Source organism: Mustela putorius, unplaced genomic scaffold (assembly GCF_011764305.1).
Source record: "Mustela putorius furo isolate JIRA1106 unplaced genomic scaffold, ASM1176430v1.1 tig00000083_pilon_pilon_pilon, whole genome shotgun sequence".
NCBI classification, from domain to species: domain Eukaryota; kingdom Metazoa; phylum Chordata; class Mammalia; order Carnivora; family Mustelidae; genus Mustela; species Mustela putorius.
In genome coordinates this window covers 31027187-31053983 of record NW_025421273.1, presented here as the reverse complement: position 1 = coordinate 31053983, position 26797 = coordinate 31027187, and the positions used below count along the sequence as shown (strand labels likewise).

At 41.1% G+C, this 26797-nt stretch overlaps 1 protein-coding gene across 1 annotated transcript in view; it reads left to right on the top strand.

Moving 5' to 3' along the window:
• SEL1L3 (SEL1L family member 3) overlaps positions 1-3777 on the top strand; it is a 113802-nt gene extending 110025 nt beyond the window's left edge. The window contains exon 24 of the mRNA XM_045076193.1: positions 2071-3777. Within this exon, the coding sequence (XP_044932128.1) occupies positions 2071-2189 (119 nt within the window). The 3' untranslated portion in view covers positions 2190-3777. The remainder of the gene's footprint in view (positions 1-2070) is intronic.
• Positions 3778-26797: the final 23020 nt, after the last annotated feature.

The window sequence follows — 26797 nt, the reverse complement described above, 5'->3', positions numbered from 1 at the left end:
ACAAGTAGGCAGAGAGAGGGGGAAACAGGCTCCCTGCTGAGCAGAGAGCCCGATGCGGGGCTCCATTCCAGGACCCTGAGATCATGACCTGAGCTGAAGGCAGAGGCTTTAACCCACTGAGCCACCCAAGCGCCCTCATTATCTAGACTTTGATGATTGTTTCATGGGCATTTACATATGTCAAAATCTATCAGATTGTATATTCTTTACATATGTGCAGTATGTTGTGTGTCAATGACACTTTGACAAAGCTATAAAATTTTGTTTTGAATTTTCCTGTGTGAAACTCTGTTACTCTGTGTATAACAGTGTGTGAAACTCTCCAGTGGATAAAACAAACATTTTACTTACTTGGAGAGAGAAGCCGACAAATATAAAAAGTTAAATAAAAGCACGAGCATTAAACAAGATGTAATTTGGGACAGTATTTGCAAATATTAAACCGATGTATTTTAATTTATCCCACAATTCATGTTCCTTTGAAACTTTCTCCCTCAGAGAGGGACCTAAATCTTATAACCAGAGAGCAGAAGAAAACAGATATTTGACTTCATTAACAGGCTAAGGGGCTTGCCAACTAAGCCTGGGAAAAGAATGGGTTTCTTACATTTCTTATATCAAAGGGTAGATTTGGAGAATTAGCTCAAGAATTTTTCTATCAATGGTGGAGAGCCAATATTCCTTCCACTTGTGACAACTAGATACTATGATTGAAAGAGTATAATAAGAGGGAAAAAAAATCACACTTTAGAGCCAATGATGGGGAAAAGAAGAGAGGAACAGAGTTTGAAAGCAGATGCCATGGTCCTCCTTTTCTACATTCTCTCGACATCCTCTGTGTCCTGCCAGTCTTGCTGACCCTCTTGCCTGTACCTGAGGTTCAATCAGTGCCTTTGTTTGCTGTAGCAAAGAGCAAGAGCCTGAGGCTTCCCAGAGGCTTCTTAGCTTTCTGTGTGATTTGAAGATGAGCAGAAGCCTATGTGTGCCCTGAGGGAGAAATGGAGAAGGTAGCTGAAATTGCTGGCTGTCTTCTCTAAGAGGGGCTGCAGCTATGGGAATCTTTATTTATTTTGTTAAGGAGGCTCCAACATAGTAGGTTTGAACTCATGACCCTGAGTTCAAGACCTGAGCTGAGATCAAGATGCAGATGCTTAACTGACTGAGCCACTCAAGTGCCCTAGTTATGGAAATCTTTAAACATCGGTGAAAGCCAGAATGGCGGCCACTGGTGAGCAACAGTTGGAGAAGATGGCTCTGAAGCACTGCCCAGGCCAAGGGAAGGGACCACATGTGTGCTGATTGCAGATGTTTGCTTCGGAAGCTGGCCCAATGACTAGATAGTATGAAGACTTCACACACCATCATAAGCATCCTACAGGTTCTACCATTCTACCATCTTACAAGGGAATTTGGGGAGTGGGGGGTGATTCTGAAAGAGGAAGCATTTTACCTAAAGAAACTGAAAATCCCCCAAAGATACTCTTAGTTTATTACTTTGGAGTAAATAGTTCCCTCACCCTGCTCCCCCGCCATCCCCATCAATAATACCCAGAGGATGTGCACTCCAATGTAAGTCTAGATTATAGACAAACTAAAGAAAATTTATTTCCACTGCACATCTTTGTGTGATGTACATACCTCTGCAACCCATTACCAAGATAATATATGTTTCAAGGCATTCAGTGATGGAGAGCAAGAGTAGTAGCCAGAAAGTGAGGAACAGTCACAGAGGTGGGGACTCAGTCCTATAGCCTGCGTAAGGTTTTAGGCAGAGAGGAGAAGCATGTCAGGTGGGGAGAGCTGCCTGAATGAGGGTCTGCAGGTGAGGACAGGCACATTCACCTCAGTAGATGAATGGTGAATATAGGTGAATGCGGGGGAGAGGGGAGCAGAGAGCACACGTTGACTGGAGGGTCTCTGGTGCCCCACTTGGTTAGCATGACCGGGAACTCAGCAGAGAGTGAGCTCAGAAAAGGCTGTTCTGAACAGGCATGGACCTGCCTTCTGGAAAGTTTGCAAAAAGAAAGCCAGAGAACATGGCCACCTGAATGTCACTTGGTCTCTCAACAGGTCAAGAAGCTGAATGTGGTCATGTGATGGCTCCTGGGGCTTACAGCGTGGCAAATAGTTTCAACATGGTGCTGAGAGGGACTGGGACAATTCTTCAGAGGGCAAGTCTAAGGCACTAGAAACACCAAGGGTCACTCTCCTAGGAAGTCAATCTACGGAAACCAGGGACTCAGAATGAAGGTTGGCTGGCACCCAGGAAAGAGAGCTCTTATCTTCTTGTTTCTATTCAGTCCATAAAGAATGTAATCTGGCTTGATCCTTGAGAACTGGCCTGACTCATATTTCATGTCCCTTCCTGAGGCTGGGCTGCTCTCAGCCAGGCAGAACTTGCTGAGAGGTTGTAGAAGAGGAAGAGGGTTTCTCCTTGCAGCTCTGATGCCTGGACATGGCCTGCCCCCACCTCTCCCTTCCACATCCTGTCTCATGTGTTTTTAATCAGTCAACACTTTCAGGCACACTTCTCCCTCTGCCTCTCTGACCTGGGCCTCCTGCAGCAGGCCACATAGCCATGGGACAGACAGCATGCCTCCTGTCTGCACCTGGAGTCCCACATAGCTCAGGTGAGTGCTGGGCTGAGAAGCCCTATAGCTTCCCCCCATGTCACACAAAGCCAGATTGTATCCAAAAGGGTTCATCTCTGTGGAGAGGAAGAACAGAGTTGTTTGGCCAGGACCCTAGGCCAGGTCAAGTGGTGCCCAAACTGGTCATATGGAAGAGTCCTACTTTGGCCCCCAAATAAAATAAAGCAACAAAAAGCTTATACCCATTAGAACGGCCCAAATCTGGAACACTGACAACACCAAACACTAGCAAAGAGGCAGAACAACAAGCACTATAATTCATTGCTGATGGAAACGTGAAATGGTGCAGCCCTCTGGAAGACAGTTTGGTGGCTTCTTAAAAAGCTGAATGTACTCTTAACATACAATCCAGCAATTGCATTTGGTATTTACCAGACAAATTGAGAACTTCTCTCTGCACAAAAACCTGCACATGGCCATTTATGGCAGCTTTATGGATAATTGCCCAAATGTGGAAGTATCCAAGAAGTCCCTCAGTGGGTGAATGGATAAAGAAACTTTGGTAAGTCCAGAGAGTGGAATTATATGCAGAGCTAGAAGAAATGCACTGTCAAGCCATGGGAAGACATGGAAGAAACTTAAATGCATAGAACTAAGTGAAAGAAACCAATCTGAAGAGGTTACATACTATATGATTGGAGCTATATGACATTCTGGAAGGGGCAGGACTATGGAGACAGTCAAATTTAGTGGTTGCCAGAGATGTGTGACAGGGAAGGACAGGGATGAATAGGTGGAGCATAGGGGATTTTTAGGGCAGTGAAAATGCTCCAGATGATACTATCAAGATGGATCCATGTCTATACTTTTGTCCAAACCCAGAGACCATATAATACCATGAGGAAACTCTAATGTACATTATGGTCTTAGAGTTACAATGCCATGTCACTGTAGGTTCATCAACTGTAACAGATATATCACTCGGGGAGGGGAAGTTGATTCTGGGGGAGACTATACAGCATGGGGACAAGTGGTAAATGAGAAATCTCTGTTTCTTTGCTTGAATTTTCCTGTGAGCCTGAGACTGCTCTAAAATTTAGTCTTAAGGCACCTGGGACATTCAGTCAGTTAGGATCTGACTCTTCATTTCTGCTCAGGTGATGACATCATGACCCTGAGATCAAGCCCTGCATCAGGTTCTGTGTTCAGTGTGGAGTCTGCTTGAGATTCTCTCTCTCCCTCTCCCTCTGCACCATTCCCTGCTTGCACTATCCCTCCCTTTCTTTAAAATAAATAAATAAACCTTAAAAGAAAAATTAGTCTTAATTAAAAAAATAAATGATTAAGCTAATAGGGGGTTAATAACTGTTTAAATGAATAATGTTTACTTTTGAAGAAGAGTCACAGTATAAGAAAAATAGTACTCATTAGGACTTTAGGAAACATTTGTAGGAATTCTGGGAGGCCTTATAATAATTTCATCACCAAAAGGGTGTGTGAGACCCACAGGTCTGCAGTCACCCACAGGTCTGCAACCACCCACAGCAGGCCCACCTGATGTATATGACTTTCAAGGAACCCTGAGCAACCAGCAGACCATCTGGGCTCAGTTCACTGGTCTCATTCTGTCATCTCTGAGCTGATATCAAGGTCTGATATACAAGCATTGGCCTTTTTCACTCACACCAGACACAGAGACTTCAGACTCCCTCCTTTTCTCATTTCAACTATTCCATAATCCAGCTCAAATTTCTCGGCCTCTGGAAACTGGAAGAGAATTGACACTCTTCACTATTTGCCATTTATTTGGTACTTTCTGTACATTATTTTGTTTCTGTAAGCAGGGATCCCAGCAGGACCCGATCTACCCTTGAGAGTGGTTGAAGGATACTCCACCTCACAAAACACTGTTTGGAGCCTTGGATTTGCATGGAAGCTAGAATGTCTTCTGGGAACGTATCTTGATTGCTGTTCATGCTGGGGTTCAGACAAGCCTGACAGACTTAAGGGCTGTGGATTGGCCAGGTCTTACAGAAGGCAGGGAAGAAATTGATCCTACGGACTCAGACTCAGTCAGCAAAAGGCCCAAAGGGCTGCACAGGAGAGCTAAACTGGGTTTGCTGTGGTTGCTATCAGAGGGCCTCTCCTTAACTCTGCAATTCTAGAACATTCCACACTTGAAAGTGCTGTTTTGCTAAATTCTGACAAACTTCTGACCAGGCTGTGTAGTTCACCGGTTGAGTATAAATGAGGGAAAGAGTATTTTCTATCCTTATAAAAGCAATTACCCTAAATCATGAATCTAGCACAGTGTCCCACTGTAGTACACTGCTCAGCAGGCAATAGAGAGTTGTTAAGTTTGTGAGTCAAGCTGTCCCACAGCATAAAATTTGTGTCCTCTCCTATTTCTCAGTGAATCTCTATTGCAGCCCCACCAAACAGTAACTCTGAGCTGCTCAGCCAAAGCAGAACTCAAGCTTCGAGTGGTACCCTGGCAGAGTTCTAGGGACCAAGGGCTGGTGGGGGAAGGGGGTACCCCCCACACACTGAGAAACATCAAGACTATTGATAATCTGTTTTTGAGGAGGGAATTTCATCTTGAGTAGAGGAGCTATTGTAAATCGGGGATCAGTATGAATGCACCTCAATTGTATCCTCAGGGGGTTGAAATCTGAGACTTTGGGTTTATATTCCACTTAATGTTCACAGTACCACTGGAAGCCAGACATATTTTCCCCATTTTTACAGATGTAGAAACTATGTTGCTGAGGAGCAAACCACTGTAGAGTTCACTGGGATGCAGCCATAAGCAGCTATTCCTCACTCAGGCACCTGTGGGTTGGCTTTGATTTGGCTGATTTAGGTGGGACTCAGCTGGGCTTGTTTCTAGGCAGTGGGGTACATCCAGGCATGCTCAAATGTCAATCCCATACAAAAGGCTCAAAAATCCAACAGTGTAAGTGCATTTAAAGCCTTTATTCCGGGCTGCCTGGGGCTCAATTGTTGAACGTTCCACTGGTCATTTTAAGGTCACGATCTCCCCCGTGGTGGCATCGAGACTGGCATTGGGCTCCACGCTCAGCAGGGAGTCTGATTCTCTCTTTCCCTCTCTCTCTGCCTCTCCCCCAACTCTCTCGCAAATAAATAATTATATCTATTTGTATATTTATTTATTTATTTATTATTTTTTAAGGTTTTATTTATTTATTTGACAGAAAAATACAGTGAGTGAGGGAACACAAGCAGGGGGAGTGCAAGGAAAAGCAGGCTTCCTGCTGAGAAGGGAGTCCCCCTCCCCATGTGGGACTCTCCATCCCAGGACCCTGGAATCATAACCTGAGGGAAAGCAGATGCTTAACGGGGCCACCCAGACACCCCCAATAAATATATCTTTTAAATAATATATTTTTTAAATAAAAGCTTCATTCACGTCGCTTCTCCTAACACCCCATTGGTTAAAGCAAGTCACTTGGGTAAGCCATGTGGGCAGGGAAGCAGATGCTTCCTGTGGAAGAGGGAGGGGCGTTGCTTTCAACTCCTATTTGTCTGAGGCCAAAGCTAGAGATGCTTTCTCGCAGCGTCTGCTCACTGCCCCCTCTAAAAATTCTCTGGTTTGTTGTCTTTACCACTGAATGAAGCAATCAATTTCATACTTTCGCGCTGTTATTCAGGTCTTTGTGCTTTGGCATTTGCGTGGTCTCTGCCGTGGGACTGTTGAGTATTAAAGCAGGGACACTTCTGGGTCACCCCCCCACCCTGCATGATGCTGACACAGAGAAGGACCACAGTAAGTAATTACAGAAGGACTGGTCAGGTGTATCATCATACCAAGAAGCCTGCGGTAAGTGCCACTTTGAGTATTCTGGCAGATTATGTGAAAACAAGCCCAAAAGAGTTGAGTGTGTAGCTGTGCCCCCCTCCCACCATGCTGGAGGAAGATGACAACTCTTCGTTATTTCTGAGGATCTGCCACCAGCAGGTACAGCTGGATTAATCAGCACTGTGTCCTTGCAGACTTAATTAGCAGCTCTAGTTGAAACTCAGCTTCTTGTTAAAACTAGACTTTAAAAAAGAACTGTTCCAAGTTTCTATCCTAACTTTCAGTTCCATGTCATCAGATATGAGACGAAATCTCACTGTTTTAAATTGAGTTGTAATTGACATATAGCATTTGTGAAGTTTAACGTATACAATGTGTTGATTTGACACACTTATACATCGCTATTTGATAGCTACTGTAGCCTTAGCCAACACTTCCATCACATCACATAATTATCATTTCTTTTTTTGTGGTGAGAACATTTAAGATCTAGTTTCCGAGTAACTTTCAAGTATATAAGGCAGTATTGTTAAAAATTAAAAATAGAACTACCATATGATCCAGCAATCTCACTTCTTGGTATATAACCAAAAGAAGTGGAAATAGGATATAGAAAAGATATCTGAACTCCCATGTTTATTGCACCATTATTCACAATAGCCAGGATGAAGAAATAATATGTGTCATCAGTGAATAAATGAGCGAAGAAGACATTCTGTGTGTGTGTGTGTGTGTGCGCGTGCGTGCGTGCATATATAATGGAATATTATTCAGCCATGCGAAAGAAGGACATCCTTCCATTTGCATTAATATGGATGAAGCTTGAGGGCATTATGCTGAGTGAGATAAGTCAGACAAACAAAAATAAATATGATATCACTTATACGTGGAATCTAAAAAGGCAGAATTCCTAGAAACAAAGAGTAGAATAATGGTTACCAGGGCCATGGGGGTGGGGGAATTTGGGATGTGGGTCAAAGGGTATAAATTTGCAGTTATAAAATGTATAAATTCGGGATGCCTGGGTGGGTCAGTTGGTTAAGCATCTGCTTTAAGCTTGGGTAATAATCCCACGGTCCTGGGATCAAGTCCAGCATCAGTCTTCTTGCTCAGTGGAGAGTTTGCTTCTGTGTCTCTCTCTCCCCCTGCTTGGGCTCTCCCTGACAAATAAATAAATACATAATATCTTTAAAAAATGCATAAATTCTGGGGATCTAATGCATAAAATCTCATTTTCTAAAAAGAAATGGGAGTCAGAGTGATTCCAGAATGCCCTTCCCCTAGTCAACTGAGATGATGATAATGCAGGTTAATACTTAGCTAAGCACTCACTTAGTGTACAAGGATCATGCATTCACCACCTTGCTCAATCTTCATCTTCCTTAACCTTATAGTTATTACAACTGTGTAATATTATAATTATTACCCATTTGGCAGCTGGAGAAAATGAGTTTTGAAGAAGTAAAGGGACTTGCCCAGTGCCCCAATGTTACAAATAGTAGCTCTGGGAAATAAAACCCTGACCAAAAAAAAAAAAAAAAAAAAAAAAAAAAAATGCTGTGCTCTTTCATACTCATTGCTCAATCCCTACTGCATTCTTGTTTATTTTATTGAAATGATTTCAAGTGCTACAAAGTACAGCAAATAATATTCGTGTATCACTGATCAGTTTTGTAAAATGTTACCTTTTTCTTTTGTCTTTTGGTGATTGGTTTTAAAACACCAAAATACTACAGACACAGAACATGACCCACAGCCATCCCTCCTCTCTATTCAGGGTAACCACTTAAATTTAGTATTTTTAATTCCAGCAAATTTTTTTAATGTTTACTACATATGTAAATAAAGACAAACATTGTATAGCATTATTTTGAATGTTAAAAATTCTATTTACTTACTATCCTTCTAAAATGTGTTTTTCATCCCACCTGATGTGTTTGGGATTTCTCTATGTTGATACATCAGGAATATTGCTATATACTTTATTTTTGTACTTATATCATTGGTTACTCATTCTCCTCTTGGTTTTTGTTAGGACAAAAAATACATCAGTGTATATTTCCCATCTGAGTTTCTTCATGCACATTTGCCAGAAGTTTCTGTGAAAAGTACCAAAAAGTGATACTCCTGTGTTGAAGGGTATATTTTGTACCTGATTCCTGTGTGGGTCTCCAATGAGGTCATACCAGCTTCCACTGCCACTAGCAGGACCCGGGAGCCCCACATAGCTTATATCCTCACCCACACTTATGATTGTTAGAATTTTAAATATTTTCCAATTTAATGTCAGTAAAAGGCAGCTCATTTTAATTTATTGTCTTTGATAGTTAGAAGAAGTACATCTTAATACTCCATTGCCCAGTCATATTTCTTCTTCTGTGAATGTTTTGATCTCATTATCTGTCCATTTTCCTATGGAACTGTCTTTTTCTTATTGATTTGGGACTCTGGATACTACTCATTAGTCAGTTACATGTGCTGAAAATATATTAATTCCCCTGGCATATGACTTATCTTTTCATCTTTTTAATGACATCTTCAAGCATATAGCAATTTTAAATTTCAATGTAGTTAGTTTGCTCAATTTTAAATATGTTAATCTTCTATTTGAAAGGCAATACATACAGCTTAAAACTCAAGAGGTACAAAGAGCATATAGTGACAAGTTTTCTCTTGCTCTTCCTCAGTCACCCAGTTACCTTTGGCATCTTTCCAAAATTATTTTATGCACATAAAAACAAACTATAAATATATTCACCTTTGAACCCCAATATGAACATACTGTGTACACTGTTATGTATAGTGCATCTTAGGGTTTTTTTCACCCTTTATCTAAACCTTGAAGATGATTCCATATCAGTACTAAAGAGTTTACATTTTACAGCTCCAGTATCCCACAGTATGAATGTATTATAATTAATATTTTACCAGTTACTGATTAATACTTGGTAGTTGGCCAACTTTTGAGGAATAGAAACAATGTTGCACTGAGCAACCTATTTAACCTACAGAATATATGTATGTATATGTATATTATATATATATACATATATGTATATATATTTTTCCCCTATAAAGAAAAAAAATGTTCTTTTATGTGTGCATATGTCTAGGGAACAAATTCTTAGATATGGAAATGCATGGTCAAAGGGTAGGTGCAAATGTATTTTGGATAGATATTACCAGATTACTTCTGTAGGGGTTATAAAAATTTACTCTCCACAGCACTGGAAGAAGGTCTGTTTTTTATACCATGGGTGATACTATAAATCAGATTTCTGAGTTTATACCAACATGAGAGATAAAAAATAGTATCTCAGTGTGGTTTTAATTTGTGTTTCTGTTACTATCAGTGAAATTGAAATAAATAAAATATGTTTAGATTGTTTGAAAACCACTTGTATATATTTTTCTGTGATATATTTGTTCATATCAAATTATTGGTGCTTTATTGATTAGCAAAAAGGATTTTCTTTTTTTTAAAAGATTTTTTTTATTTATTTGACAGAGAAAGACACAGCAAGAGAGGGAACACAAGCAGGGTGAGTGGGAGAGGGAGAAGCAGGCTTCTTACTGACCAGGGAGCCCAATGTAGGGCTTGATCTCAGGACTCTGGGATCATGACCTGAGCCAAAGGCAGGTGCTTAATGACTGAACCACCCAGAAGCCCCCCAAAAAGATTTTATTTTTTAGTGAAATCAGCTCTTTGTGATATAAGTTGTAAATTTTTTCCCAGATGGTTCCTTAGGTTTTTGACTATACTTAGGTGTTGTTGTTGTTGTTGTTTTAGTAATTTTGACACCCAACATGGGGCTTGACTTTACAATGCTGAGATCAAGAGTTGTGTGCTCTACCAGCTGAGCCAGTCAGGTGTCCCCCCACCATATTTCTGTACTTTTGTTTAATTCTTCTCTGATCTGTTCTCATCAAAATATTTCTCTTGGGTTTTCTTCTTAAAATTTGTAGTATTTTGCTTTTTTACATTTAGTTTTTCAATTCATCTGAAATTAATTATTGTTTATATTGTTAGGTATAAAAGTAATTTTAGTTAATTTCCCATATATTATATATAATTAGTTATATTATATTAGTTATATTATATTATAATTAGTTATTATTTTTATGTAATATATTTAGTTATATTATAACTATATTAGAATATATGTGTGTATATATATATACATATGTATGTATATATATAATCTGTATCACTTATATATATTATATATATATAAAATATAGATATAATCTGTATCACTTATTGAAACATCCTTTCTGGGATATCTGGGTGACTCCGTTGGTTAAGCTTCTGCCTTCAACTCAGGCCATGATCTCAGGGTCCTGGGATGGAGCCTTATGTTATGCTCCCTGCTCACCAGGGAGTCTGCTTCTCCCTCTCCCACTGCCCACCTCCCCCAGCTCATTCTTTCTCACACTCTCGCTCTCTCTCTCAAATGAATAAATAAAATCTTAAAAAAAAAAGAAAAGAAAAGAAAAAGGAAACTCCTTTCTGTCCCAATAGATTGGTACTGGTACTCTTGAAGATAATAAAATTTTCATGACTATAAGGATCTATCTGAGTTCTCTATTCTAGTTTGCTTATCTATTCCAGCACTTTGTAACCTTCTTACAATCTGAACACACAGAAAAATATCATCTTCAAATTGTACACTGGAGTAAACAGAAGAGGCTGATGGTCCCTCCTGGGGCTTTAGCTGCTTCAGGCCCCACTAGGACTCCCCTAACCACCCTAAGGGCTGATTGGATCAATATCTCAGTACATTTTTAACACAATGAAGGGGCATCATGTCTATTTACCTTAATAACAAACCACTTTATTTCTATAATTACAGTTGACTCCTAAACAAAACAGGTTAGAACTGTACAGGTTCACTTACACATGGAGTTTTTGGATACAGTGCAGTATTGCAAATGTATTTTGTCTCCCTTTGATTTTCTTAATAATATTTTCTTTTCTATAACTTAACTTGTTGTAAAAATACTGTACATAATATATATAACACACAAATTATGCGTTAATTAACTGTTTATGTTATCAGCAAGGCTTCTGGTCAACAGTAGCTCCTAGTACTATAAAAGGATTATAAAAGTTTTAGGGAAGTCAAAAGTTATATGCAGATTTTCAACTATACAGGGTGGGGGTAGGGGATGGTGCCTGTAATAATAAATCTTGGTATTCATCTGGTAATGCAAATCACTCCTCTATTTTTTCTTCAAGATTGTTTTAGCTAATTCTTTTTCTGTCCCTTTGCTTTTCTAGAAGAATTTTAAAATCAGGTAACTTACAGATTAATTTTTGGAGACTTGAAATATTCAGTCTCCTTATCTATGAACATGGTACACATCATTTAGTCATTATCATCTTCCTAAGCTTTAAAAAGCTTTCAGTGAAGTTTTATAATATTTCTTCTAAAGGTGTGACAAGTCTTTTGTTAGACCTATTCTTTGGTATATTATTGTTTTGTGGATATTGTGTATAAATCGTTCTTTTCTCTCTTGTTTAAAGAATGAGAAGAACATGATAATGTCAATAATATTAATACTGCTACTGCTAACACAATAGTAAATATTTATCCTCTACATAGAAAACATTATTCTAAGGACTTTACATATTTTAACTTACTTGATCTTCAGAAAAACCTTATTTAGTAGTTTTACCATTATTCCCATTTTACAAATGAAGGAACTGAGGTGTTGACAAATTTTTCAACTTGCCCAATGTTGTCCAGTTTGTGGATGACAGTATTGCTTTGGAGAATGAATTTTTATAAATGTAAGGACACCAGAGGAGGAATCCAAGATGGTGGAGGAGTAGGAGACCTTAGTTTTGTCTGGTCCCAGGAATTCAGCTAGGTAACTATCAAATCATTCTGAACACCTGCAAACTTAACTGGAGATCTATGAAAATATTAGCTGCAACTCTACAAATAGAAAAGTGACCACTTCCTGCAAGAGTGACAAGATGGAAAATTTCACCCCTTAAAAGAGAACAAGAGGTAGTACTGACTCCCAGGGACCTAATCACTATGGATATAAGTAAGATGTTGGAAATAGAATTCAGAATAATGATTATAAAGATACTAGCTGGGCTTGAAAAAAGCACGAAGACACTACAGAATTCCTTTCTGGAGAAATAAAAGAACTAAAATATAATCAAGTTGAAACCAAAAAAAAGGCTATTATTAATAGGTGCAGTAAAAAATGGAGACTCCAACTTACAGGATAAATGAGGCAGAAGAGAGAATTATTGTTATAAAAGACCAAATGATGGACTAAAGAAGCTGAGAAAAAGAGAGCTAAACAACTACTGGATCACTAGGGGAGAATTTGAGAAATAAGTGATACCATAAAGCAAAACAATTATCAGAATCATTGGGATCCCAGAAGAAGAGAAAAGAGTGAGGTGGGGAACAGAAGAGATACTGGAGCAAATTATAGCAGAGAACTCCCCTAATTTGGAGAAGGAGTCAGGTATTCAAGTTCAAGAGGCACAGAGAACACTCCCTCAAAATCAATAAAAAATAGGTCAACACCTTGACATCTAATAGTAAACCTTGCATATCTCAGAGACAAAGAGAAAATCTTGAAAGCAGCTCAGGACAAGAGGTCTGTAACCCACATGGGCAGAAACAGACTGGCAGCAGACCTATCCACAGAGACTTGGCAGACCAGAAAGGACTGGCATGATATATTCAGGGTGCCAAATGAGAAAATATGCAGCCAAGAATACTTTATCCAGCAAGGCTGTCATTTAAAATAGAAGGAGAGATAAAAAGCTTCCAGGAGAAACAGAAACTAAAAGAATGTGTGATTACTAAACCAGCCCTGCTAGAAATATTAAAGGGGATCCTTTAAGCAAAGAGAGCCCAAAAGTAACATAGACCAGAAAGGAACAGACAATATACAGAAAGAGTGACATTACAGGTAATACAATGGCACTAAATTCATATCTTTCAATAGTTACTCTGAATGTAAATGGGCTAAATACCCCTTATCAAAATGCACATGGTATCTGATTGGATAAAAACAAAATAAAAAACCAAGATCCAAGATCCATAGATATGTTGTCTGCAAGAGATTCATTTTAGACCCATAGACACCACCAGAGTGAAAGTGAGGGGGTGGGAGAAGCATTTATCATGCCAATGGACATCAAAAGAAAGCTAAGGTAGCTAGCAATCCTTATATAAGACAAATTAGATTTTAAACCAAAGACTGTAATAAAAAAGGAGGAAGGACGCTATACCATAACTAAAGGATCTATTTAACAGAAAGGTCTAACAATTATAAATATTTATGACCCTAACATGGGAACAACCAATTATATAAACCAAGTAGTAACAAAATTAAAGAAACACATTGATAATAATACAATGATAGTAGGGGATTTTAACACGCCCCCTCACTGCAATGGAAAAATCATCTAAACAAAAGATCAATAAGGAAACAAGGACTTTGAATAACACACTGGGCCAGATGGACTTCACAGATATATACAGAGCATTCCATCCTAAAGCAACAGAATACACCTTCTTCTCAAGTGTGCATGGAACATTCTCCAGAGTAGATCACATATTGGATCACTAATCAGGTCTCAACTGGTACCAAAAGATTGGGATGATTCCCAGCATATTTTCAGGCCACAACACTTTGAAACTTGAACTCAATCATAACAGGGAATTTGGGAAGAATTCAAATACATGGAGGCTAAAGAGCATCCTACTGAAGAATAAATGGATCAACCAGGAAATTAAAGAAGAATTTTTAAAAACTCAAGGAAACAAATGAAAATGAAAACACAACTGTTCAAAACCTTTGGGATGAAGCAGAGACAGTCCTAAGAGGGAAGTACATAGCAATACAAACCTTTCTCAAGAAACAAGAAAGGTCTCAACTATACAAGCTAAACTTACACCTAAAGGAGCTGGAGAAAGAACATTAAAAAAGCCTAAATCCAGCAGGAAAAGAGAATTAATAAAGATTAGAGTAGAAATCAATGAAACAGAAACCAAAAGAACAGTAGAGCAGTTCAATGAAAGTAGGGTTCTTTGAAAGAATTAGTAAGGGTGATAAACCCCTGGCCAGACTTATTAAAAAGAAAAGGGAAAGGACCTAAAACAAAATCATTAATGAAAGAGGAAAGATCACAACCAACACTGAAGAAATACAAATAATTTTAAGAACATATTATGAGCAACTATATGCCAAAAAATTGGGCAATCTGGAAGAAATGGATGTATTCCTAGAGATGTATAAACTACCAAAACGGAAATGGGAAGAAATAGAAAACCCAAACAGACTAATAACCAGTAAGGAAATTGAAGCAGTAATCAAACGTCTGCCAACAAACTAGAGTCCAAGGCTGGCTGGCTTTCCAGGGGCTTTCTACTAAATATTAAAGAAGAATAACTATTCTTCTGAAGCTGTTTCAAAAATAGAAATGGAAGGGAAACTTCCAAACTCTTCCTATGAGGCCAGCTTTACCTTGATCCCAAAACCAGACAAAGACCCACCAAAGAGGAGAATGATAGACCAGTATCTCTGATGAACATGGATGCCAGAATTCTCACCAAGATACCAGTCAATAGGATACAACAGTACATTAAAAGGATGATTCACCACTACCAAGTGGGATTTGTTCCTAGGCTGAAGCGTGGTTCAAAATCCACAAACCAATCAACATGATATGCTACATTAATAAAAGAAAGGACAGGAAACATATGATGCTCTCAATAGATATAGAAAAAGCATTTGACAAAATATAACATCCTTTCTTGATTGGAAGTCTTCAAGGTGTAGGGATAGAGGGAACATACCTCAATTTCATAAAAGCCATATATGAAAAGTCCACAGAGAACATCATTCTCAATGGGGAAAAACTGAATGCTTTCTCCTAAGGTCAGGAACATGGCAGGGATGTCCACTCTCACCACTTTTGTTCAACATAGTACTAGAAGCCTTAGCCTTAGCAATCAGACAACAAAAAGAAATAAAAGGCATCCAAATTGGCAAAGAAGAAGTCAAACTCTCACTCTTCACAGATGATGTTTTACTCTGTATGGAAAACCCAAAGGACTCCACCCCAACATTGCTAGAACTCATACAGGAATTCAGCAGCAATGTGGCAGGATATAAAATCAATGCACAGAAATCAGTTGCATTTCTGTACACAAACAATGAGACAGAAGAGAGAAATTAAGGAGTCAATCCTATTTACAATTGCACAAAACACCATAAGATATCTAGGAATAAAGCTAACCAAAGAGGCAAAGGATCTGTATTCAGAAAACTCAGAAACACTCACTCATGAAAGAAAGTGAGGTAGACACAAAGAAATGGAAAAATGTTCCATGCTCATGGACTGGAAAAACAAATATTGTGAAAATGTCTATGCTAGTTAGAGCAATCTATACATTCAATGCAATCCCTATCAAAATACCATCAACTTTTTCACAGAGCTGGAACAACTCTATGGAAAAGACCCCAAATAGCCAAAGGAATGTTGAAAAAGAAAACCAAACCTGGTGGCATCACAATTCTGGAATTCATGCTCTATTACAAAGCTGAAATCATCAAGATGGTGTGGTACTGGCTCAAAAACAGACATTTAGATCAATGGAACAGAATAGAGAGCCCACAAATGGACCCTCAATTCTGTGGTCAACTAATCTTCTACAAAGTAGGAATGAATGTCCAATGGATAAAAGACAGTCTCTTCAACAAATGGTGCTGGGAAAATTGGACAGCCACATGTAGAAGAATGAACAGGAACCATTTTCTTACACCATACCCAGAAATAAACCTAATGCCAAATATGAATACAAATGAAGCAAAAAATTAAAAAAAAAAAAAAAGGAAAATGCCTCATCTTTATGAGTATTGTCAAAGTATTGTTAGATCTCCTTATCAGAAGCAGTTAATGAAATGTGGGGAAGCTATAGCAAGATCTCCCTCCTGGTTCTTTTTTTTTTTTTTTTTAAGATTTTATTTATTTATTTGACAGAGATCACAAGTAGGCAGAGAGGCAGGCAGAGAGAGAGGAAAGCAGGCTCCCTGCTCAGCAGAGAGCCCGATGTGGAACTTGATCCCAGGACCCTGAGATCATGACCTGAATCGAAGGCAGCGGCTTAACCCACTGAGCCACCCAGGCACCCCTCCCTCCTGGTTCTTGAAGGGACTTCCAAAGTGGGTCCAGATGCTCTAGCAATCAATTAACAAACATGTAATGAATGGGAATCATGTGCAGGCTCTAGGTCCTTCTACACTCACTGAACTGGCTGACACCTGCTCTTTTTTAACTACGCAAGGGACATCAACTACTCAGGAGACATCCCAATCACAGAGGCCTGATTCCATAGGGAGTAGTGGTCCTGGAAAAAGGAGTACCACAGCTGTAATACCATCTGTCCTCAGCTATGCAGACCGAGCAACAAAATAGACTAAATATATGTTTAAAATCATAGGTCTCATCCTCTGGAAAGCAAATTCTATCAAAACAATGAGATCTTAAATTCTTCTCCAGAGTCATGAGATATTTTTGATCTATTTTAATTTTTGTTTAAAAAAAATATATATATATATATATAGCCAATTAACTAAAGTAACATGTGAATTACAGCTAAATTTGAGTAATATGAGAAAACACAAAATCTCCATAATTTCCCTTGCTGAGGATGCCCATTGCTAATAGGGTTTACGCATCCACGCTCTGGAGATAGTTGATAGCTAGATTACCAGTCAGTATTGCTTTTTAAACGTTCCAACTTAATTCTTGTTTTCACCTAACAGAACAACTTTTTAGGTCAAAAAATTTCTTTCTCTTTACCATACTTCTAATGGCTGAATTATATTACATTATATGGATGTATTTATTTTTGGTTTATCCAATCTTCCCATACGGCATGTTTATGTTATCTCTGATTTTTGGTTGTTATAAAAAATTCTGACAAAAAAGTCCTTGTAGTTAAATCCATAATTTCCATACTAATTCCCTTGGGATAAATTCATGGAAGTAGACATGCTGGATTAATGAGGGTGTACAGTTTAAGTCTTGCTGTATGCGGCTGGATTGGCTTGATATCTCAGGTTGGAGCTGGCATGACCACTCAGTTTAAGATGTTTGGGTTTCCAGCAGCAGTCACAGCAAACTCTCGCTTCAAGGGGTGAAGCTGCATTCCAGAACTCAGAAGCTGGCTTCCCCCTGCTGGCCTGCTGCATTAGAACCCATGGTTACCAGATTCTCCTCCAGCTTTGGTTCTTACCCTGAAGGATTAAAATCAGGAGCACTCATGGTCTGGTGGATAGATTTTTGGGGGGTGGTCCTCTGAAGTCCAGAGGTTCAAAACCTAGAACTAGCTAGAATCTAGAACTTCTAGAACCAGGAGTGAGAACTGACAGATCCAGGTTAGAACCAGCTCTGAACATCTATAGGGGGTCTGTTTGGGGGAAGGCAGAACAAAAAGCTACCTCTTGAAATCATTGATTTTAGATAAAGGAGTCAAAGGTCTCTCCAACAAGTACTGACATTCTACAAAATACGAGTTCTGTTCTAGTTTACCAAAGGCCCGTGTGGTATTTCAGCCCAAGTGTCTTAAATATACATAGGCAAGAGAAGTTCCAGTTTGAATGAATTGGGTCATTCTTAGCTCATTTTAATTTTCCACTGCAATGAACTTAACTTTGTTTCCACTCTTTACAAGAGAGGGTGTGGATCTGGGCTAAAATCCTGGTTTTTACATTTCTTAGAGATCTGCCTTGAGCGAGTAACTAATTTCTTTGTGCCTCAGTTTTCACATTGGTAAAATGGGCATCAGGATACCTACTTCATGTTGCAAGGATTAAATGAGAAAGCAAAGGTTGTGCACCTGAGGGTCTAGCATCCAGTAAATACTTAGAAAACATGAATCCTCTTTTCCTGTTCCCTTAGTTCATCAGCGACTCTGGTGTGGCATAAACATTATAAATGTAGAGTCTTTCCCAACTGCTTTATTTACAATTTCAGGTTCATTGGCTATCTCAAATCAGCAGGAGGCCTTCTATAAGTGGAGCCATTCACTTACAATAACCAAGAAGCAGAAACAGCCCGAACCTCCACTAACAGATCAACAGATAAGCAATTTGTGGTATAGACATACAATGGAGTATCATTCAGCCACAAAAAGGTTAAAATAAAAATAAAAATACATACTACAATGTGGATGAACCTCGAAAAATTTATGCTAAGTGGGAGGTTGGGGTACCAGGTAGTGGGTATTATAGAGGGCATGGATTGCATGGAGCACTGGGTGTGGTGCAAAAATAATGAATACTGTTATGCTGAAAATAAAAAATAAATTAAAAAAAATCAGAAACAAAGAGTCACATATTGTATGATTCCATTTACATGAAATATTCAGAATGGAAAAATCAATAGAGAGAGAGAAAGAAGACATAGATGATTTTAGGGGTTGGGGAAGGTATAGTGGAGGAACTGCTTAATGGGAAAGGAGTTTGACTTTGGAGTGATAGGAATGTTCTGGAACTAGAGAGAGGTGGGGAGCACACAACATCGTGAATCTGAATGCCACTGAATTGTTCATTTTAAAATGATTAATTTTACATGACAGGCATTTCACCTTGATAAATTAATTAAAAAAAAATCATGATAGGGCCAAACCGATTCCACCCAGAACTCAAAGCCAGGCTAGCATGCACCCAAACTCATAAGATCCTAGTCCACTACATTGCTTTCTCAGGTCAAAGCCACTCTCTGGGCCAGGCTCTTGAGGGGGACAAAGGGGAGAGAGGAAATGAGTTGGTTGGTTGGGTAGGAGGGGAGGGGAAGAGCCCCAGGGCAGAGGGAAAGCCCTGCAGGGCTGTGAAACTCTTGCTGACTGTGATCCCCAACACCACTGACTTTCTAATTGGTCTCAGCCACAGTCTTGATTTCTTTCATGAGACATTAATCCCAAGCACCAGACTGGGACCAGCCTGATGTGGCCTCGCTGTGCTACATTAACCTGCTGATTCGAAGGGAGTTCTAAAAAATTGGCCAGAAAATATGCATGGGAAATCAGAGCCCCCTCTTGGTCCTCAGCTTCCACCTCACCACACCCCATTCCCACCACATCCCTCAGTGCTGCAAGATAAGCCTCTTCGTGCTGGCTGTGAGGGTTTCATGCAGATGGGTCGGCCCTGAGCATGTCCCTGATAGGGATAATGCCTTATCCTCCAGCCTCCAAGTCCCAGTATTCCGCTCAGAGGCTCCAGAGTTGTCTGGGTGGGTAATCAGTGATCGAAAGCTGGCCAGGGCGTGGAAGGAGGACCTCAGTTAATCAGCAGATGCTTTGATAGTTTAGGGGGATCTTTCCCTTGTTGGAAGGTTGAGCTGGGGGTGAGAGGAAGCAGAGACCCACACTTGAATCCTGAAATGTACCAGCCTATTAGCGAGCCTGTGTCTACTCAGCGTGGAAGGCAGATTTCTGTCCCTGAACAGTCTAGGTGCCTGGGACACCGATGCTCATGTCTTCCCCCAAGAATACCCCCATCACATCATGTCACTGGAACCCTAAACCTCCCCTCGCCTCCCCTCTTCCTCTTGCCCCCTGGGTCTGATGGCGCCTGGAAGGATGCATGAGGCGCTTGCTTGCTGTTTTACCAACAGCCGGAAAGTCTAGTTCTCTGTGTAAGGGACCACCATTCAGTTAGAGGGAGACAGCAGATTATAATCCCACTTTGGGAACTAGAGCACACAATTTCAGGAAGCACTTGTATGACTTCAAGAACGAGTGCCTCCTTAAATTTTGTGCCCTTGGTGCCTCTCTTGCCTCACCCCAGCCTCTCCCCTGTTGATACCCTGCCTCACCTGGTTCAGTAAACCGAGATCAGATGCGATGACACTCAGAGAGGACAGATTCCCACGAATTTATCAGTCCAAGTGGCTGATGACTAGCACCGGAAGGTCAATTTATTCATTTATAGAGCTTGGTTATTTTAGGCAGCCACTGACTACCCAGCAGAGGCGGGGAGGAAGCTATTACAATAATACCAAACCCTCACAATAATACCAAACCCTCACAAACTTATACCATGTGCCACGCAGCGCAGCAAAACGCTGTCCACTCGATATCTCATGGAATCCCTGCAACAATCCTAGGAGACAGAGGCATGGATATAGGATTCCCATGTGACAGAGAGGAAACAGGGACTACGTGAGAATAAGGGATTTACTTGGGACCTTGTAGAGACGTAGGAATCCAGGTGTGAGCAGAGGAGAGCCTGGTGTGGAGCCCACCCGGGAGATGAGAATTGTCTGAGCTGGAGACGCAGAAGCAGCAGACAAGGGGTAAGACCGGCTCAGTATCAGAAAGGCCAAATGGTCAGGCCAGCAGCCCCTGGCTGTGGGCAATGCCGGGAGGAAGGGGTTAGCGAAGACGGCCAGTTTTCCGGCTTTCCAGCGTCCACCACCTGGTGGGGGAATGACGACTGAACAGCCTTAGCTCTTCCGGACAGCAGAAGCTGGTATCAGAGACAAGGTGCTCCTTCCTGCATTATTTGGAAGCCCCAGTGAGTGAAGGACGGGATGGAAGAGTGAGAGAGCTTTTCACAGATTTATCAGGCAGCCGTGGGGCACACAGCCTTGGAACCTTCCGCTCGGAGCCCCTCTAAACACTCTCTGTCCACGGGAACATGTGATTTCTCAGCCGGTTTCTCTGTATCGGTCAGGATCAAGTCCAAACTCCGCACAGACTCCCGTTATCTCTACCTGAGCCGCCTTATCTCTCTGCAGGCTCCTTGCTCACAGGCCAGCCTGCAGCAGTTCCTCGAAGTTCTAAGGTCCCCTTCTGATCCCCGCCTTTGTTCCCTTTTCTTGGAAAGCACCTCCCTTTTCCCCTCCCCCCTAACAGGTCCTCAAGCCCTTTCAGGAATCTGGTGACAGTGATAGCTCAGGCTTCTGGGCTGTATTCAGAGATCACCCCCTTTGGGAAGTCTTTCTCCCCGCTTCCCCCCCACCCCCCCCAATCCCAAGGCACTGGGTCCTCCCTCTCACCTCCTCAGAATCAACAGAACTGTGTGCTTATAAGCCTTACGATGCACCAAGCAACACGCTTGGTGCTCTAATTATGAGTCTCGGTATTTTCCTAAGTACAGTATTTCCACCCCGGGACACATGAAATGTTTCTGACTCAGATGAACTTTAAAAGTTTGAATAGCTGTGCATTTGCTTTAGTGTTCTTTAGAAAGAAGAAAAGAAAAGGACTCACACACTAAACCCAAGATGTCACAAACATTGCTGCTTAGGACAAAGCAAAAATGCCTGGCAATGTGAGGGGAGGAACCTGGCAGGGAGAGCAAACAAACATTTTAAAGGGAGAGGGGCTGATATCCGAGGTTCTGGGAAATCGCACTTAATCCTTACAACAACCTTGGGAAAATGGTATCTTCACGTTGCTGAGGTAGAAGCCGGTGCGTCCCAGAGGTTAAATAACTTGCCTCTGGTCACCGACCCGCACTTGCAAGGAGGGCATAGGGTTGGCTCTCCTTCTGGACTGGGGGCTCCCCGCCTAGCAAAGCCCCCGCCTGGACTCTGTCTGTCTCCCTCTCTGGATGGTTGGTGGTCCTGGAAAACAGGAACATGCCTTTATCGTCTGTGCATCTTGTGCTCAGGACATGTCCCAACACAGCAGAACTGACTGCCTGAGAGACTAGTGCATGGTTTGCAAGACACTCACCAGCATTTTCACTCATTCTGGAGAAAGATTTTTTAATCCCTTTTTTTGCTTCTCGGGGGAGGGCACGGGGATCAAAGTCTCACCTTCAAGCCAGGAGCATCAAAGAGGGACCAAACTCCCCAGATGCCACAGAGGCCGGGGACCTGGGAGTCTGGTGGGGCAGGAGTATAGGGGGTAGAGAAAGGAGGAAGAGAAAACTAATCAGGCCCTCCTCTGCAGACCCCAGGCAGGGGACCTTTAACCATGAGCACTTTTCTCCTTTTCCAGCTCAGAGCCCAGGGGGCCAAAGTCACAAGAACATCCTGTCCTCCACAGGCACTGACAGTCACTTGGGACTTAGATAAGATATTAAGAGCTAAAGCCTTGTCCTTGAGCAAGCAGACACTCTGTGGGTCAAATCCAGTTTCCCAACTGACACACTTCCTGAGGGTCATTTGCGTTTTTCTTTTCTTTATTACATTTTCTTACTTGTAACGATATAATATAAGTTCTTGGTCAAACAATTGGGAGGAGGGAAAAATAGATAAGTATTTATACTTTTGATATATTCTTATAAGTGTCTACATGATTATAAATATATAATATAAACATTTCTTTTTTTAAAAAAGATTTTATTTATTCATTTGACAGAGAGAGATCACAAGTAGGCAGAGAGGCAGGCAGAGAGAGAGGAAGAAGCAGGCTTCCTGCTGAGCAGAGAGCCCGATGTGGGGCTTAAGCCCAGGGCCCTGGGATCATGACCTGAGCCGAAGGCAGAGGCTATAACCCACTGAGCCACCCAGGCTCCCCTAAATATATATAATGTAAATAAATATATAGCATATATAATTGTATATAATTTTCTTTATCAATATTTCTTCCCACCCAGAAATGCCTAACATTTGTATGTATAGACAGAGGAGGAGGAAGAAGAGGAGAGAAAGGTTGGGAGGCTGTTCCTTGACAGGGCAAGCTGGGTTTAAAGGGTCTTTCTTACCTGTTGCCATTCCTTGACGGGGCCTTCCTCTGTAAACATCTGGGATGGAGTTTGAGGTCCTTGGACCTTGAGAGAGGGAGACGGGAAGAGGGCCTGAGATCTGAGAAGCAGCAGCTGGCTGCCTACCACAGAGGTAGGCCAGAGAGAAAGCCGGACAAGAAGGCACGCCAGGTGATCCCAGGTGGCCCACAGACTGAGTTTCGAGAAAAGTTGTCTTTCCTGTGGTGCCCACTCAATGACATTTTCAAATTTTTAGGAAAGCCCGTGACTTTAAACAGCTAGTCTTGGTGCTTTGGGGACATGAAGGAAAGGGTGAAGTGACACTGAATAAGCAAGTAGCTGTGTATGGACCAGGAGCTAAGGGCAGGAGACAGAAGTCACAGCTTAGTGCACGAGGAAGGTGACTCATCACCGTCACAAGCACTCTAAGAGAGAGCCTCAGGAGTTAATCAGAGCAAACAGTGTTCCTGTTACCCCAGACAGAGGAGGGTGAGTTTGGGGGTTTGGGTTTTGTTTTGTTTTTGTTTTTGTTTTTCCCCAAATGCTCCTCTCTCTGCCCCTCCCCCCCACTTGTGGGTGCACTCTTATAAATAAGTAAGTAAAATCTTATTTATTTGGGTGGGGCAGCAGAGGAAGAGGGAGAAGCAGACTTTTTTTTTTTTAAGATTTTATTTATTTATTTGACAGACAGAGATCACAAGCAGGCAGAAAGGCAGGCAGAGAGAGTGGAGGAAGCAGGCCCCCTGCTGAGCAGAGAGCCCAACCTGGGGCTCAATCCCAGGACCCTGGCATCATGACCTGAGCTGAACGCAGAGGCTTTAACCCACTGAGCCACCCAGGCATCCTGAAAAGGCAGACGTTTTAACTACTGAGCCATATAGGCACCTCCAAAGAGTGAGTTTTAAAGGAAATGTCTGGGGACACCTGGATGGCTCTGTCCCTTAAGCGTCAGACTCTTGGTTTTGGCTCAGGTTGTGATCTCTGGGTCCTGAGATGCAGTCTCCACTGGGAGTCCACTTGGGATTCTCTCTCTCCCTCTCCCTCCTCCTCTGCTCCTCCCCTCTACCCCTACCCTTTCCCTTTCTCCCTTCCCCTCCTCTCCTCATACTCTTGCTCTCTCTCTCTCTTTCTCAAAAATAAATGAATATGTTTAAAAAAGAAATAACTAAAGGAAATGTCTGGAGAATACAGACACTTTCGTATGCACACAGACACACACAGACACAATCTCTTTCTTCCCCCTCTCCAGGTTAATGCCAGGAAACCAGAAGGAAAAAATAAAGTTGGCCAGAAAAGACTCCTGTTCACCTTGGACTGGGACCATGTGTCCTTGAGAAAAGCTGGGCTGAGGGCCCCAAAGCCCACTGTCACGCTGTCTGGGACGGAGAACTTTAACCAGTTGCAGAAACACTACCACACCCCATGCTTGGCCTCTGCTGTCTTTTATAGCCTCTGGTTGCTGGCAAGTTGCTGCTTGACTCACTGAGGAATTTGAACTGCAGTATTCTAAGAGACAGTCACCTTCATCTCTGGATGCACAGAGACGTAGTCCAGGAAGCAAGGTTTCCTAAGAAGTCCTCGGCACCAGGGGTGGAGGGATGTGCACCTTGGTTTCAAGCCATTCCCTTTCCCAAGGACTCCCACCTGCCGCTGCCAACTCAGCCTAGCTCCTTCTCCATCTCTCGCTCCCTAGGGAGTCTTTTCCTTTGTGGTTGTTACCGATCTTTTCCTGATCATAAAATTGAGGTTATGCTAAATTGAAGGTTTAGGAAAGTATTGAAAAAGTTGCTCACTGTCTCCAGTAAAATGTTGCAAAGATCAGATTATATATATATATAATTTTGATTCCTTCCCTTTTCACGTTTCTTCCTGGAGAGGTTTATTTATTCCTGGAGGACAAGCAGAATTGGTACGATTGTAGTGGGGGTTTTGGTTTTTTTTTTTTCCCCTTGGATTATTTAGGAACAGCTTTAATTTCTGGAATAATGGTAAATTGTTGTGGTGACACCTGAATCTTTGTCTTGTTCCTGATTTTAATGGGGATGGCTTTGCTGTGTCACTTTTGTTGTTGTTGTTGTTTTAAAAGATTCACTTTTAGAGACAGAGAGTGCAGGAAAGAGTGTGCAGGGAGGGAGGGGCAGAAGGAGAGAGAGCATCTCAAGCAGACTCCCCACTGAGCACAGTGCCCAACCTTGAGCTCAACCTCATGACCCTGAGATCATATCCTGGGCCAAAATCAAGGGTCAGACACTTAAGCTTAACAGACTGAGCCCCTGAGGCGCCCCTGCTTTGCCCCTTTCAATTATGTTTTTTTTTTTTTTAAGATTTTATTTATTTATTTGACAGACAGAGATCACAAGTAGGCAGAGAGGAAGGCAGAGAGAGAGGGGGAAGCAGGCTCCCCACCGAGCAGAGAGCCTGATACCAGGACCCTGAGATCATGACCTGAGCTGAAGGCAGAGGCTTTAACCCACTGAGCCACCCAGACACCCCTATGATATTGATTCTTATTTATACCAGTCAGATTTTGGGCATTGAGACAGAGGTTCTTTACCAAGAAAAAGAAAGTATATTTCTAAAATCAAAGTTCACTATTTAAAAATAAGTTTAAAATAATTAAAAAATGAAAATAAATGAGAAATGGATATTGAAATTTATCAAATTTTTCAAAAATGTCTGTCAAGAGGACAGATATTGATGAATTTTATGAGAATATTTTTTATATTAAACTATCCTTATATCCTTATATAACATCACTTGGCATTTCATGCACTACAGAGTTTATTTGCTGGAATTTTATTTAAAATTTTTGTTTCGATATACATAAATGAACATCATCTGTATTTTTTGTTTTAACTCTGTTCTGAATTAGCCTCATAAACTGAATTGTGATGCAATCCATTGTTTTCCCTGTCCCTTGTTCAAGAACAAGTTCTTTATCATGAGAATTATCTACTCCTTCAATGTCTTTTTAAGAGTTTTCTCTTGTAATCACTTAGCCCATCATCTTTTGTGAAGGCAATCAACTTCTCTTTCATATTTATTGCTTTGTTTAGATTATTATCCATTTCTTCTTTTTTTTAAGATTTTTTTAAAGATTTTTTTAAGATTTTACTTATTTCTTTGACTGAGAGATAGAGAGTGATCACAAGTAGACAGAGCAGCAGGCAGAGGGAGAGGGGGAAGCTGCCGGACTTGATCCCAGGACTCTGGGATCATGACCTGAGCTGAAAGCAAATGCCCAACCAACTGAGCCATCCAGGCATCCCTATTAGCCATGTCTTGATCCAAGTTCGGTACTTCACATTTTACTGGAGAAAGATAGATTTTATATGGATTTTCAAGTGTATTGCTGAGTTTTGCATAATTTAAAAAAGTTTCTGTGTCTATAATTTTCACTACTCAGTTCCGTGTAGAGATTTAAAATGGCAGGACCATGGGGGCACATCAGTAGTACAGTTGGTTAAGTGTCTGACTCTTCTTTTCCCTCAGGTCATGATCTCAGGTCATGGATCCAGCCCAGGGCTGGGCATGGAGCCTGCTTGAGAGTCTCTCTCCCTCTGCCTCTGCCCCTCCCCCCCCCTGCTCCTACACACTCTCTCTCTCCCTAAAAAAGAAAAAAATAAAATAAATTAAAAAATGACCAGACCTCAGGTTCAGAGGCCCTGGATTCAAATCT